This window comes from Astatotilapia calliptera, chromosome 15 (genome assembly GCF_964374335.1).
Source record: "Astatotilapia calliptera chromosome 15, fAstCal68.1, whole genome shotgun sequence".
Classification (NCBI taxonomy): Eukaryota; Metazoa; Chordata; class Actinopteri; order Cichliformes; family Cichlidae; genus Astatotilapia; species Astatotilapia calliptera.
This window is the reverse complement of record NC_137436.1, coordinates 8,730,875-8,742,923: the sequence shown is the minus strand read 5'-3', so window position 1 is coordinate 8,742,923 and position 12,049 is coordinate 8,730,875. Positions and strand designations below refer to the sequence as shown.

The 12,049-nt window shown below is 40.8% G+C and overlaps 1 protein-coding gene across 2 annotated transcripts; it reads right to left on the bottom strand.

Moving 5' to 3' along the window:
- Positions 1-4,668: 4,668 nt before the first annotated feature.
- tdh (L-threonine dehydrogenase) lies at positions 4,669-10,490 on the bottom strand. Of its 2 annotated transcripts, none has more exons than XM_026194445.2 (9): positions 10,352-10,490; positions 8,617-8,811; positions 8,220-8,262; positions 8,029-8,099; positions 7,205-7,354; positions 6,926-7,098; positions 6,619-6,709; positions 5,946-6,215; positions 4,669-5,830 (listed from the first exon to the last, which is right to left on the bottom strand). In XM_026194445.2, the coding sequence occupies exons 2-9, from the start codon at positions 8,801-8,803 to the stop codon at positions 5,691-5,693; spliced, it is 1,125 nt and encodes a 374-aa protein (XP_026050230.1). In that variant the 5' UTR covers positions 8,804-8,811; positions 10,352-10,490; the 3' UTR covers positions 4,669-5,690. The 2 variants fall into 2 exon arrangements, with proteins under 2 accessions (XP_026050230.1, XP_026050229.1); XM_026194444.2 differs by lacking the exon at positions 10,352-10,490 and adding an exon at positions 9,468-9,601.
- Positions 10,491-12,049: the final 1,559 nt, after the last annotated feature.

Genomic DNA, 12,049 nt, shown 5'->3' with positions numbered 1-12,049 from the left:
AAGAATGACTTCTAGACAGCCACCCTTCCACTGAAACAATTTCTGATGATGCTTCAGTGAACATTAGATGGATAAAGGTTCAGATGGCTCCTATGGGTCCTGTGTTAGGTCTTTGCTGGGGTTTTGTGCATTTTTTGACATGCTGCTGGTAACAAAATGCCTAAAGATATGACTTAAAATTGCTCAATACCCATTAAAACAAGTCACAAAAATCTGGCTCCTTGGAAACAAAATGTAAAGGAATGAGGGTTGACTCAAGACTTTGTACAGTGCTGTAGATTTGTGACGTTTACTCTAAATAATCTCGATATTCAGATTAGTATGAGCATATTTTAAAGGAATTAATTTGCATATATTTTAAAGCAGATCAGTGATCTCTAACAAACATATTGAGCCATGTGCGCTTGGATTTTTTAAGGTTGCTATCAGCAGGTGAAATACATGATAATATCCCTTCATTCAGTAAAGCTTAAAATGCTGAGAGATGCTAAATCAAAAATCCCAGTACCTTAAAACATAACAGCTCTAATATTGTTTAACAAGCAGGAAAGAGTTGTTTTCTCAGGATTGATGTTGTCACACTCGCTTTATCTGTAACTAAGAGAACAGTCTGTACAAAAGTTTTTGGCATGGCAAGCTGCCCTCCTCAAGCCCGAGCACAACAGCTTTCTCCTGTGGTGTGCGAGTCTTGAATTTGCTGGAGGTCAACAAACCAATGATTAAATAAAAGGTGTAGAAAGTTTTAATTGTGCAAAAGAACAGGCAGAGCCTAATGAGGCTTTCAAGCACAGAAAACAAACTTCAGAGATCATTTTACACAAACACAGACACCTAATGTTGTTGCAGCAGTACATTGCAGGGTCCTAGCTTTGCAGGCAAAAGTGTTAGGATGGAGTAAGTGTTTGTAGAAGCTTTCTGGGAATATTTATCAGACTTCTTAGAAGAAAACCTGAAGAGTAAAACTCTTATTCTTGATATGTTATCCTGGGTCACCTTCACATTTGTTTATGTAGAAAGAGCAAGAGCAGGAGTTGTTACTACTAAGCCATTTACTTTTCAATTGAATTCTTGAACAGTGATTCCAAATGAAGATTTCACATAGGATGTTGATTATTGTCTGATATGCAGCTGTTTTGTTCATTCATTGTGTTTTAAGTCACTAAGATGATCACTCAAACTGAACAGTTTTGGTTTCCATGTTTTCTGTGCCAAAGACTGAAGCTTGTCTGACAGCCCAGAATAAATATGTCACTAACTGCTACATAGACTCTGTAAATAGGCTGGCATAAAGGTGAAACCCAGCCTACACTGTACACCGACATGTTTGTATGCCACGGAGTCTAGTCCTGAAAGCACAGATTTACTCAGATTAGAAGGAGCGACTCTCATTTTATCTGCTGGTCCAGTGTCAGGTATCACTTGGGGTTTCTAACGGTCAAAACTCTATCAAGGGAACATATAATCTGACCTGAACTGTGGCTGGGGTTAACACCTCAAGCAGGGAATTAGGTTGCGTAACCAAAGCCATGAAAGGATCAGGAGCAAAAAGTGTGCTCATCTTAACTCACAAGACAGCAGAACCTACACTTAATCAATCATCATTCATTTTTTCATGAATCTTGAAAGAGTGCTTTGCGTGTTACAGCAACGAAGCGGGTTATATAAAATACTAAAAGTGCTTTTCTAAGCATGTGCACACCGTGTACTTGAGGTGAAAAGGTCAGATCAGGTCTAAACATCATCAAATTAAAAACGTGGAGCTAAATTTAGAGATAGTTTAACCACGCAGTGCATCAAGGGGAACATAACCCCACAGTAAAAATTGATTTTACGACAGCTGTAAATATAGCCCAGTTCCAGACGACTGAACCAGTGAAAAATACATTGAGAGATTTGTAACCAACAATATTTCATATTCTTTATTGCCCTATGGGATGAAGCGCTTTCTGCAAACTCATGTAGTGTAAATAAATGTTTTTTTTATTTTTATGAATGCTTCCATCACCCATGCCTGTGTGTAACTGTGTAATGGTTTCACAGAGCTGAGAATCCCCAGTGATCGCACTCATAGGGAGGCCTATACCGTACAGCAAAGGCCTCTACTGTTTTCTGCTGATGGCGGAGGGTGTTATATGAAGGCTTGTGGTCTTGGGTCCTTGGTGCTGGTGGTGTTAGGAGAGTGCCTTGGCCTGCATCCCCATGGCAACAAGCCTCCATGTAGACTAACAGCTGGCTGTGGAACAGAGGCTGTGGTGTCTTCGGCTGACTGCGCCAGTGTAACATAATCTCCTGAACACTGTGAGAATCTCTTTACACGATGACGACCAGAGCAGCGGGGACCGAGCAACAAGAGAAGCTCTCTGACTGGCTGGTGGAAGGCAGCGCCCAGGGAGATGTCTTACATAAGAGGCTGAGTTCCACTTACAAGAAGGGGAACAGAAGTAGTAAAAACAAGAGAGCCTCTCTGTTTCCTGCACTACCCTTTAATGCCCCTCCTCCTTGTCACAGACATGTTCACTCGCATTCAGATACAGTCATCCATAGCTGAGTTTCTCTGGGAGAAAACTGCCTCTGAGAACTTAACCTGCAGCCAGACCAAACTGTTGTATGCCTCTGTAGTGCATGCCTGCACACGAGTGTAAGTTAGCTGCGAATCCTACAGGTGTTACGTAGCTTTTTTGTTTGTCTTTTTAGTCCAGAATAAGCTTTGCTTTTAATTCACAACAACAGAGAGTGAAAATGGTGCAAATATTGATTTTTATTTTCAAGCCCATAAAGCACAAGACTGCAAGCACACCTGGTGTTATTCAGGAGAGTAGAAATCACATAAAACTCCCATTTTAAAAGGATTTGTACAAGGTAAGGTGGAGGTGGGACTAGTTTGAAATCCCACAGTTTTAAAAGCTTCCTCGATAGTTTGTTGAGATTTTCAAACAAAAAATAAGAAACCTCTCAGCTTGGAGGTATACCTGCAGTTTTGCTGACAGATATTAAGACTGAACAGGTGATCATTAGTGATGAGAGCTCATGAGAGTAAGATAAAAGGCAGCGCCCCTTCTTTCACTTCACTGATATAAACTCCCCGTCTGTGCTCTTTCTCGTGAAGCACAAACTGCAAACAAAGCAAAGCGAGGTCACCTGGAACAGCTACAGCAGTACTGACACAGAGAAATATGAGACAGGCTGTTGAATGTGTGGAGGACATTGCTGTCCTCAGGGTTACAGTTTATGATCCCGTTTGTAAGGAAAATCCAGCAGCTCTGGTTTATTGATGAGGAGGACACTTTTCTTTGGGAGGTTTATTTCCTCTTTCTTATTCTTCTGTGGGAGAACATCATTGACTATGCAAACTGGGTCAGTGTTTTGCATTTTACAAGTTTTTGGTTGCTAATTAATTTCAATTTCTCTCAAATAATCAAGCAGAGAAGTAGTTTGGTGTGTCTCAAATTTCAGACTGCATTACTGTTTGAGATAAAAATTTGTTCTGTCAAGATGATCCAACATTGCTTCAATAATGTTGAGGTCTGGGCTTTGGGGAGGCCAATCCATGACTGATAGTGTTCCACGGTGTTTTTCTATATGGTATGCATTTACTGCATTGGTAGAGTTTTTCATAGAATCAGCTAAAGGAATATTAAATATACAATTTTTCAGATACTGTTCATCTGCTGGTGATGCTTTTTCTAATTTTGTCCTTCATTTGTCCAGTTTCCTCAAATTCTTAAAGGCACACCGCACACCATGCTGAGATATACTAGGGTTTCAGCTAGTGACTCTTTGTTATTAAACACCTATTTGGTGAAAAAAATACAATTTAATTCCTGTCAAAATGTTTTATATTAGATTCAGTTAAAGAAGTGGGAACAAATTGTGTTTTTTGACTGGCTGCTAGTGCTAGTTATGTGTAGACATTGCATTGGTTCTTGCTTTGAGGTATGTGCCTTTTTTATGTCTTAAAAATTAATAGGTCAGTGTTAAGTGGCTTAAACAAAAACAACATTCCTCTGAAAATGGTGAGGTACAAGGACTTGACTAAAAATGAGTGAGAAAGCAGCCAGTGTCCAAAGAAAAGCTTTGAAAGACCTTCAGAAAGCTGGAGAACTGTTGATCAAAACCTCTTTAAAAACAAGAACAAGAAAGTCTGGCTTCTTGGAAGCAAGATACAGTTGCCGAGAAGTTACTCGAAGTTTTGACATTTCCACTATGTAATCTTTATATTCAGATCAGTAAAGAACATATTTGACTGTAATCTGATTGTCAGTTCTACATCTATCAACAGGTTAAGCTTTGAGCAACCATTAAGGCCAGTAAATGCATACTATAGCACACTTAACTCTGCTGTCAGTAACTATATTATCCAAGTTCTGATCAACAACATGCACAGCTCACAGCCCAATATGTGTGCTAGAGATCACTGATCTGCTTTAAAACAAATGCAAATGAATTCCTTTAAAACGTAACAGCTCTAACATTCTTTACAGAGAAGGAAAGAGTTGTGTTCTCAGGACTGATGTGTTCACACTTCCTTTATCTGTGGGAGAACAGTCTGTACAAACGTTTTTGGTATGGCAAGCTGCCCTCCTCGAGCCCGGGTTTTGAACTCACTACAGGTCAACAAACTGATGGTTAAATAAAAGGTGTAGAAAGTTACTGGAAAAGGACTCACAGTTATGAGATTTCTCTTTTTATTGTCAAAGCTTGCTGTTTGAATGAACAGGCAAAACCTGCTAAGACATTCACATAGAAGACAATCAGAGTTCCTTTTACACAAATACAGTCTCCTCTAAACTCTCATTTCTCTTTCATGTGAAAATAATCAAAGACCTAATGTTAAAAATGAAGTAACAAACATGGACAGCAACATGTGGAAATAAAAGAGAAAGAGAGTGCTAAGAAGTGCTCCCGCATATTAAAACACCAACAGAATAAATAATTTGTCATGGAATACAAAGAAAAAACAATTCTTAAGAATCCCTGCACCACACTGCTTGAAAAAAAATGGATACAATGTATCAGGTATTCATCCCTGTAGGTGATTAGGCTCCTTTATTTGTGAGAGGTTTTAAGATCCAACTGTCTAAAGTGCAACAAAGGATACACCTCGTGTACGAGTATACCTCTTGCTTGAGTTTGGCCCCAAAGCTTTAGGCCTAAAATTCCCAGATTATGGAAATTTAGCAGGAAAAAAAAAAACCCCAAAAAAAACCTTACCATTTGGGTTTTCAAAAGAAAAACATAGAAATGCTTTCAGTTGTACAATGCAACATTCCCCATTTGTTAACTAGATTCATCAGAAAATATTGCAAAAATTTGCACAATTCTTCAGCATGCAAGTTACCCTTTGTTTCATCTAAACGCAGCTTCAGGTTGATAATGTTGACACCAATTCAACTCATTGACTGCCCCTCACCCAAATCTCTAAATAGAAAAGGGATAAAAGAGAGCAAAGCAGAGGTGGAGAGACTAGATTCCAGGGATGGGGGTGAGGATCTTCTAGTCCTCATTGACCATTACATTTGAGACAAGCCCGGTCGGTGGCAAGCAAGAAGGACCCTGCTGATGTTACACAGAGAAGTGAGAGGATGATGATGACTTACAGGCCATGTTTCTCTGTTCTCTTTGGTCAGTGTTTTACATTATGTACAAAAAAAACATTTTAAAAAAAATACTACGATTGATGCCGCGTTGCCTCAGTTAAAACGAGCCATGCGTGTTTCTGAGCCAAAGAAGTTGAGCATCGTCTGAACGAGTTCTGGGAGATCATAATCGTGTTTCCAGGCCCAGTCATTCCGTGCATTGGAGTCATCAAAGTTCATCGGCCAGCTGTCAGCTGAAAAGGAACAGATTTAAAGCATGTGTCAGTTTATCTTATAGGATTTTCACCATCAAAAAATATCAAAGATTAATGAGAAGTTTCTCCTTTAAGAAATCAAAGCCTTGCTTACCAATTGCCTGTCGTACAGGGTCAACCTCATATGTGACCTCCAGCTCAGGCATCTGCTTCTGGAGTTCCTGGGCCAGTTCCTCGGGGGTGAAGCTCATGGCGTTGATGTTGTACGTCCTCATGCTTAGTGTCTCAGCCGGTGCTTCCATCACCTCCAGTGTGGCACGCAGGCAGTCGTCGATGTACATCATGGGCAGCCTTGTGTCAGGTCTCAGGTTGCACTCAAACTTGCCAGTTTTGATTGCGTCGTGGAAAATCTGGACGGCGTAGTCTGGTCAGAGATGGGGGAAAAAAAAAAACAAAAACAAAAAGAGCCTTGTTACAGAAATGCTGAAAAATCTAAACTCTGTTATGCACTTAAAGAAAGTAACAAATGCAGTAGAAACAGAAAGTATACCAAGTAAAATATTTGAGGAACATGCGATTATGAAAAGCTAAACTGTAATTAAAAATCTAACTGATAAGAGGATTTGGGTGTGGTGGCTGAGCAAACAAGTGAAAATATGGAGACACCGGATCAAGTTATGCGATGGCATGAAAAAAAAAAAAATGCAACAAGTCACAACAACACTCTGAAATAGATCAGTTGCATAACAAAGTTGACACTTGATAGCAGCACAGGAATAAGCAACCGTTAAAAGTGTAACCTTATCTGTAGTCTGAATCCACCCTACCTGTTGTGCCACCACCGGGCATGGAATCAGCAGAGATGATTCCAGGATAGCGTAGACAGCGGAAGTCCAGCCCATAACGGTGGTGGTAGTACTGTTAAAGAACAGAAAGAACTCCGCTATTTAGAACAAGCAGCTTCTCAGATGAACTTAGATTTAACAGTCATCAATTGATGATAGATGAAAACAAAAGAAAAAAACAAAAACAAAAACAGGCACATGCACTGAGGATCATCAGTTTTCAGGACATTCTATGGTTTTGATATCAAGTTTGCCCATTAAGAGTTTAGATTAAACTCTGAGCTCTCACCTCTCCCATCAACTCAGCATGTACTTTGGAAACACCGTAGATAGTGCGGGGTCTCTGCACACACAGATCTGGCGTAGGGTTGCGAGGGGATGTGGGACCAAAGGCACCAATGGTGCTGGGGACAAAGAGACGCAAGCCGTGCTCTGCTGCAATGTCCAGGATGTTGTGAAGCCCTGAAAAACAGACAGCTAAACGCTCAGCAAGTGCCCCATGAAAAACAAGAGCATCATCCTACATCGTTATGCCCACATGAGACAGATTGGTTACAAATTCACTTACCGGTGATGTTAACAGAGCGTGCCAAGGCCACGTTAGCCTCTCCAACAGCACTGAGGAGGGCGCTGTAGTGAACCAGCCAAGTGATGCGGTTGTTCACCACAATTTCCCGCAGGTTCTTGTAGTCCAGGATGTCTGAGTAGATGAAGGGGCCTGATGGCGACAGATGGATAAGCATTGTAAAGAGTTTTGTTTCACCTTCACTGTGACTGTGCTTGTTTGTCAAGGATGCTCCCTAGCCTTCAGTACAGGCTGCCAATAGGACACTTCGGAATTTGTATGTTCTCCATGTTCATAAGCAACTTCTGATCATTACTAAATGTTAGCAAAGTAACTTAAGAAGTTTCAATTCAAATGTTGATTTAGAGAAATTTATTAACACCCCCCCACACACACACACACACACACAGGGATAGGATAAATCAATATTAAAGCAAGAGGCTTTATTTGCAGACACTTTACTATTCAAATGTGTCCATTTCAGTCTGACGCAATATGCTGTGATTTATTTCAAAAGCGTAACAACCTGTATTGCCAAATCCCTGACTTTTTTTTGTAAGGCTGGCATTAGTCAGCAATACACCCAAAAGAGGATCATCATACTGAAAAAAAGACTGTCTGCACACTCTACAAATATTACAGTTGGACATGGCTTTTTCAGTAACACCTGGGCTTATAGAGAGAGAAAAAGTTAAAGAAAAGGGCAAAAAATGTCTTGTATGTACTTGTATATGCTATGCAACGTAATCATTAAACACCGCTAATATAGTATCTTTTGTGTATCTGAACTGTATACATTTTTATATAGCATATGTGAGTATACTCACCACTGTGGAAAATGCTGTTTTGAGGTTTCCGGATGTCAGATAGAATGACGTTGTTCTTTCCGTACCTCTTCCTGCGAAGGAACCAATGTTACAAAGTTTGCCTTATAATAAACTGTTTAACTGCAGTGTTACAATTACTAATCAACACAAAACTTGTCATTTATTATATTCGGACAAATTAAAATCCTTACCTCAACAATTTGGCCAGGCCTACACCGAGCTGTCCCAGGCCACCTGCAGAGGTTGGAGGGAGGTGGAAATATTATGAGTGATCTGAGGACACCATACACAAATCAGATGCGCAGCAGCTAATAAGTACCAGCGCTTAGTTTCCATGGAGACTGAAGTACCTCAGGAGGAGAGTGGCCATAAGAAAAAAAGGTCACAGCACTGGACGCCCACGTTTTATTTTTTAATGGCATCCCTCTCAGCTCTCATTGCCAAACTTGTCAGAAACCCCGCTGATCTCAAAGTCCCAGAACAGCATATTTTCTAACCCTCGTGCATTTTAAAACGGCCTTTTTTTGTTAAAGCATTAGACTAAACTGCATGGCTGCAAAAGACCAAAACCTGATGCTTCGTACGTACCTGTGATGAGCACCTTGGGGTGGTCTGTTTCTGAGAAGGACACAGAATGGAAGCTGGCATCAGAGGTTACCTGTCGAGGGGAGAAGCTGATGTTGCGTACAGCCACCGTTAAGGGCTGGCAGCCACAGCCTGGGGTACTGAGTAACGCCTGCTTGGCCACCTTGCTGAAGATCCTCACGACAGGCATGTTGGTACCTGGAGGAAGGGAACAATGTGTCTGTTTACTTTTAGGTGACACTTTGGTTGGTAAATTCCAATGAAAAAAAGAAGTCTAGCAGAGCTCTACAAATCTAATGAAAGCCAATTTGCATTTATATTTAATTAGACTCTGGCATCATTTGGTGGCCTCACTTCGCAACATTTTTGTCATGAGGTTTTCGGCTCATTTCCAAGCCTCAAGCTCCGAGAGGTGGACAAACAAGTTTTAAACGACAAAAGTGGCACTCGGAAACTTTTTATTTTAATTCCCTTAAAGGGCAGATTGATCAAACGCATCTGAAAACACTGAGATGAGAGAAAACATACCAAAAGCGAAAACACGTGGATTGCAACAAATGACATGCTAATGACATGATGCAGAGAAAATGAGTGCAATGGAAGAATCAAAGCGCATAAAAACACCAAAACAGTCAAAGTTGAGCAAAACTTTAACGCAACATGACTCTAACTCTATCTATCTAAAAACATTATAAAACACGAACACCACACATCTTTAGAAAGGTACAGAACTGCAGAAAATTAAGCATACTGAGCTACTACTTCATGCAAAAATAGCGCAATAAAACTAAATTTGTCGTTCATTACGGGACGTCTAGACTTTTACGCAACGCATCACTTCAGAAAAGACTTACCGAGGGTTCAAAGAGCTTCCTAGTAAAAGAATGAACGGAGTTACTTTGGAGTATATATGTACTGCCCTGCCTTCAACGAGAGCCAATCAAGGAGAGAGGGCGTACAGCGGCATACAGTAGCCTTGGAAAACGGTGCCAAGATCAGGGTGGCATGGACTCAGAGTCGGAATGTGCTTTCATTTTGTTTGCCTTCATTTTCTTACAAATATATATTGAACCATAAAATTATTAATAACAGAGATCATGGATTAAGCATGAAAACATTACTTTTGCACAAAAGCACGCTCTCCCGCTCCATCATGCTTGTGGCCTATCCCCTTCTGAGAGCATGTGCTGTTCAATATTGAGCCAACATCGTTTAAGGTACTCATCATATAAGCCCCCTGTTTAATATGGGCAGCGCGCCACAGCTCGCCAAGACTCCTTTCTATGGGACATGCCGATCGTTTAATTCCTTAACGTCAGCGTAACTGATCTCCATACCCTCCAATGTGCAGCTGCTTTTCCACGAAGGCAAAACTGCTGCTGGTGGACGAAATTCTGAATGAGAGCAACCACTATTTTAAATCCTAAATATTTTCTCTGTCTGAGCTCAGCACGTCATTGTGACTTAGCAACCGGCTGCACTTCAGAAGAGGACTTTGCTTTGGTTTAAAAAAAAAAAAAAAAAAAAGAGAGCGAGAGAGAGATGGTTTGATCGGGATAGAAAGGTTAAACACACGTGATTCAAAAAAAGAAAAAAAAAGAGTGGAAGCACGAATTGATAAATTGCGCATAATTTCCCTAAAATTAAATTTTAAATTTCCCTAGAAAAGAGGACTAATTAAAAAACGGCCGGGTTCTTAAATGTAAAAGAAATCAAATATCGGGATCGGTGCACTCACCAGATAATCTGCAGTTAACACAGCCACACACAGAAAGAAAGCTCCTCTGCGATTTGCGTCTTTTTGAGAATGGGATGCTGACGTGACGTTCGTGTTATCTCCGTTCAGTGTTGCATCAGCTCAGCTGCGCCTTCAAGCTATATATCAACGACCATCTGCTTAAGGGGAAGCCGGCTTTCTCTCGGATTGGCGGAGACCCGGAGGTGCGGTCTTCCCTCGCAGACCACTCCCTCCCGTGGCGTCACCGACGCCCGGTCAATCTTTGTGCATCCACGTAATCTGAGGCCACGCGGTTTATGCATTACTTAAAAATACCCGAGGCTGCACATTGGCAGGGGATGGTGTGATCGTGTCAAACGTGCAAATACTGTTGCAAATACACGTTTACCATGACAGTCGCATTCACATGATGAACGTGGGCTCAAAGTCCAGCTTCAGATCAAGAGTGTCCACTCTAAATCGCAGGAAAAGTTTAGGATATAAGGCCCTCGCCTTTTCAGGCGACCAAAGAAAGGGGGCAGTTGACGTGAAAGGCCGTGAGGTGCTATTCTTCATCAGTTAAGTGGGTAAAAAGAGGAGTGGAGTGGGTTTAAAATGTGATTTTCAATTTCCTTTTGGAAGCTGTGGCTGTGAATCTGCAACATGCAGTCAAATGAGGTGAAAGTTAAAGTGCCTAAAAAACTGTGAGCTCAGCAACATAAAAGGGACTGAACTTCAACAAAGGGCAACAGTGGGGTAGATCATCACAACATCCGAGTTGTGCATCCAAGAGAGCACTCTCCAGCAGGTAAGCGTCTTCATAAGTGAAGATAAGTATAAGAAATACTTTATTAATCCCCGAGTTGGGAAAAAACTCTGTCTCAGCAGTTATCCTAGTTGTTTCTATTGAGAAAAACAGAGAGAAAATACAGACTGTTTAGCACAAGGTGCAAACAAGTCATCAGTCACAAGAACAAAAAGGTCACATTAGATTTATGCCAAAACATTCAAAAGTCAAAAAAGCTCTGCAAGATCAATCACATCAACCACAGCTGCTACATGGGAATATGTACCAGTGTAGTAAAACACATTTCGCTATACTGAAAGCAAACAGTTCGAATGCGCTCATGTCTTTATGGATATGAATGGTGCACAATTTAGAAGTAGCAGACGTCTACGTAAAGCAAAACAAGGTGTTGAGCCCGATGCAGCCCTGCAATCAAAGAAATTGGACGATTACAGGATGGACTTTAAAAGCCATTTAACACCAAATCCTTGGCTTCACTGGAGTTTTTGTGACCTGGCAAAAAAAAAAAAAAAAAAATAGAAGCTCTCCAGCCTCATTGATTTGAATCTAGACGTTTATCAGTGAACGATATGATGAATGCACACACTTTCTGTTTGACTTTCAGGTTTGTTTGCAGGAGATAGAGCCGAGTCAGAACGACTGATGACGTTGCTGAATGGAGCAAGCAAAGGGTGGGCTTAAGGCCTGCACTGGAATATGAGTGGAGCATGCGAGCACACCCCCATGCCTGTCATGACTGAGAAAGAAACAGCTACCTGAAAAACAAGTTGACCTGATCTTTGGCAAGAAAAACAAGATGTAATTTTTTCTCGAAAGAAAAAAGAAATCGTAAATATATTTTTCCTTTCAACCGCAAACTGGGATAATCTTCTAAGTAACCTGCAATTCCAGGAAATGTGAGACAAACATGA

Coding starts and splice junctions, on each gene's coding strand:
- tdh (XM_026194445.2), bottom strand. CDS start 8,803: ATGCCTGTCGTGAGGATCTTCAGCAAGGTGGCCAAGCAGGCGTTACTC. Junction 8,100..8,219: donor GGCCTGGCCAAATTGTTGAG/GTAAGGATTTTA, acceptor GTTCCTTCGCAG/GAAGAGGTACGGAAAGAACA. Junction 6,710..6,925: donor ATGCTGAGTTGATGGGAGAG/GTGAGAGCTCAG, acceptor GTTCTTTAACAG/TACTACCACCACCGTTATGG.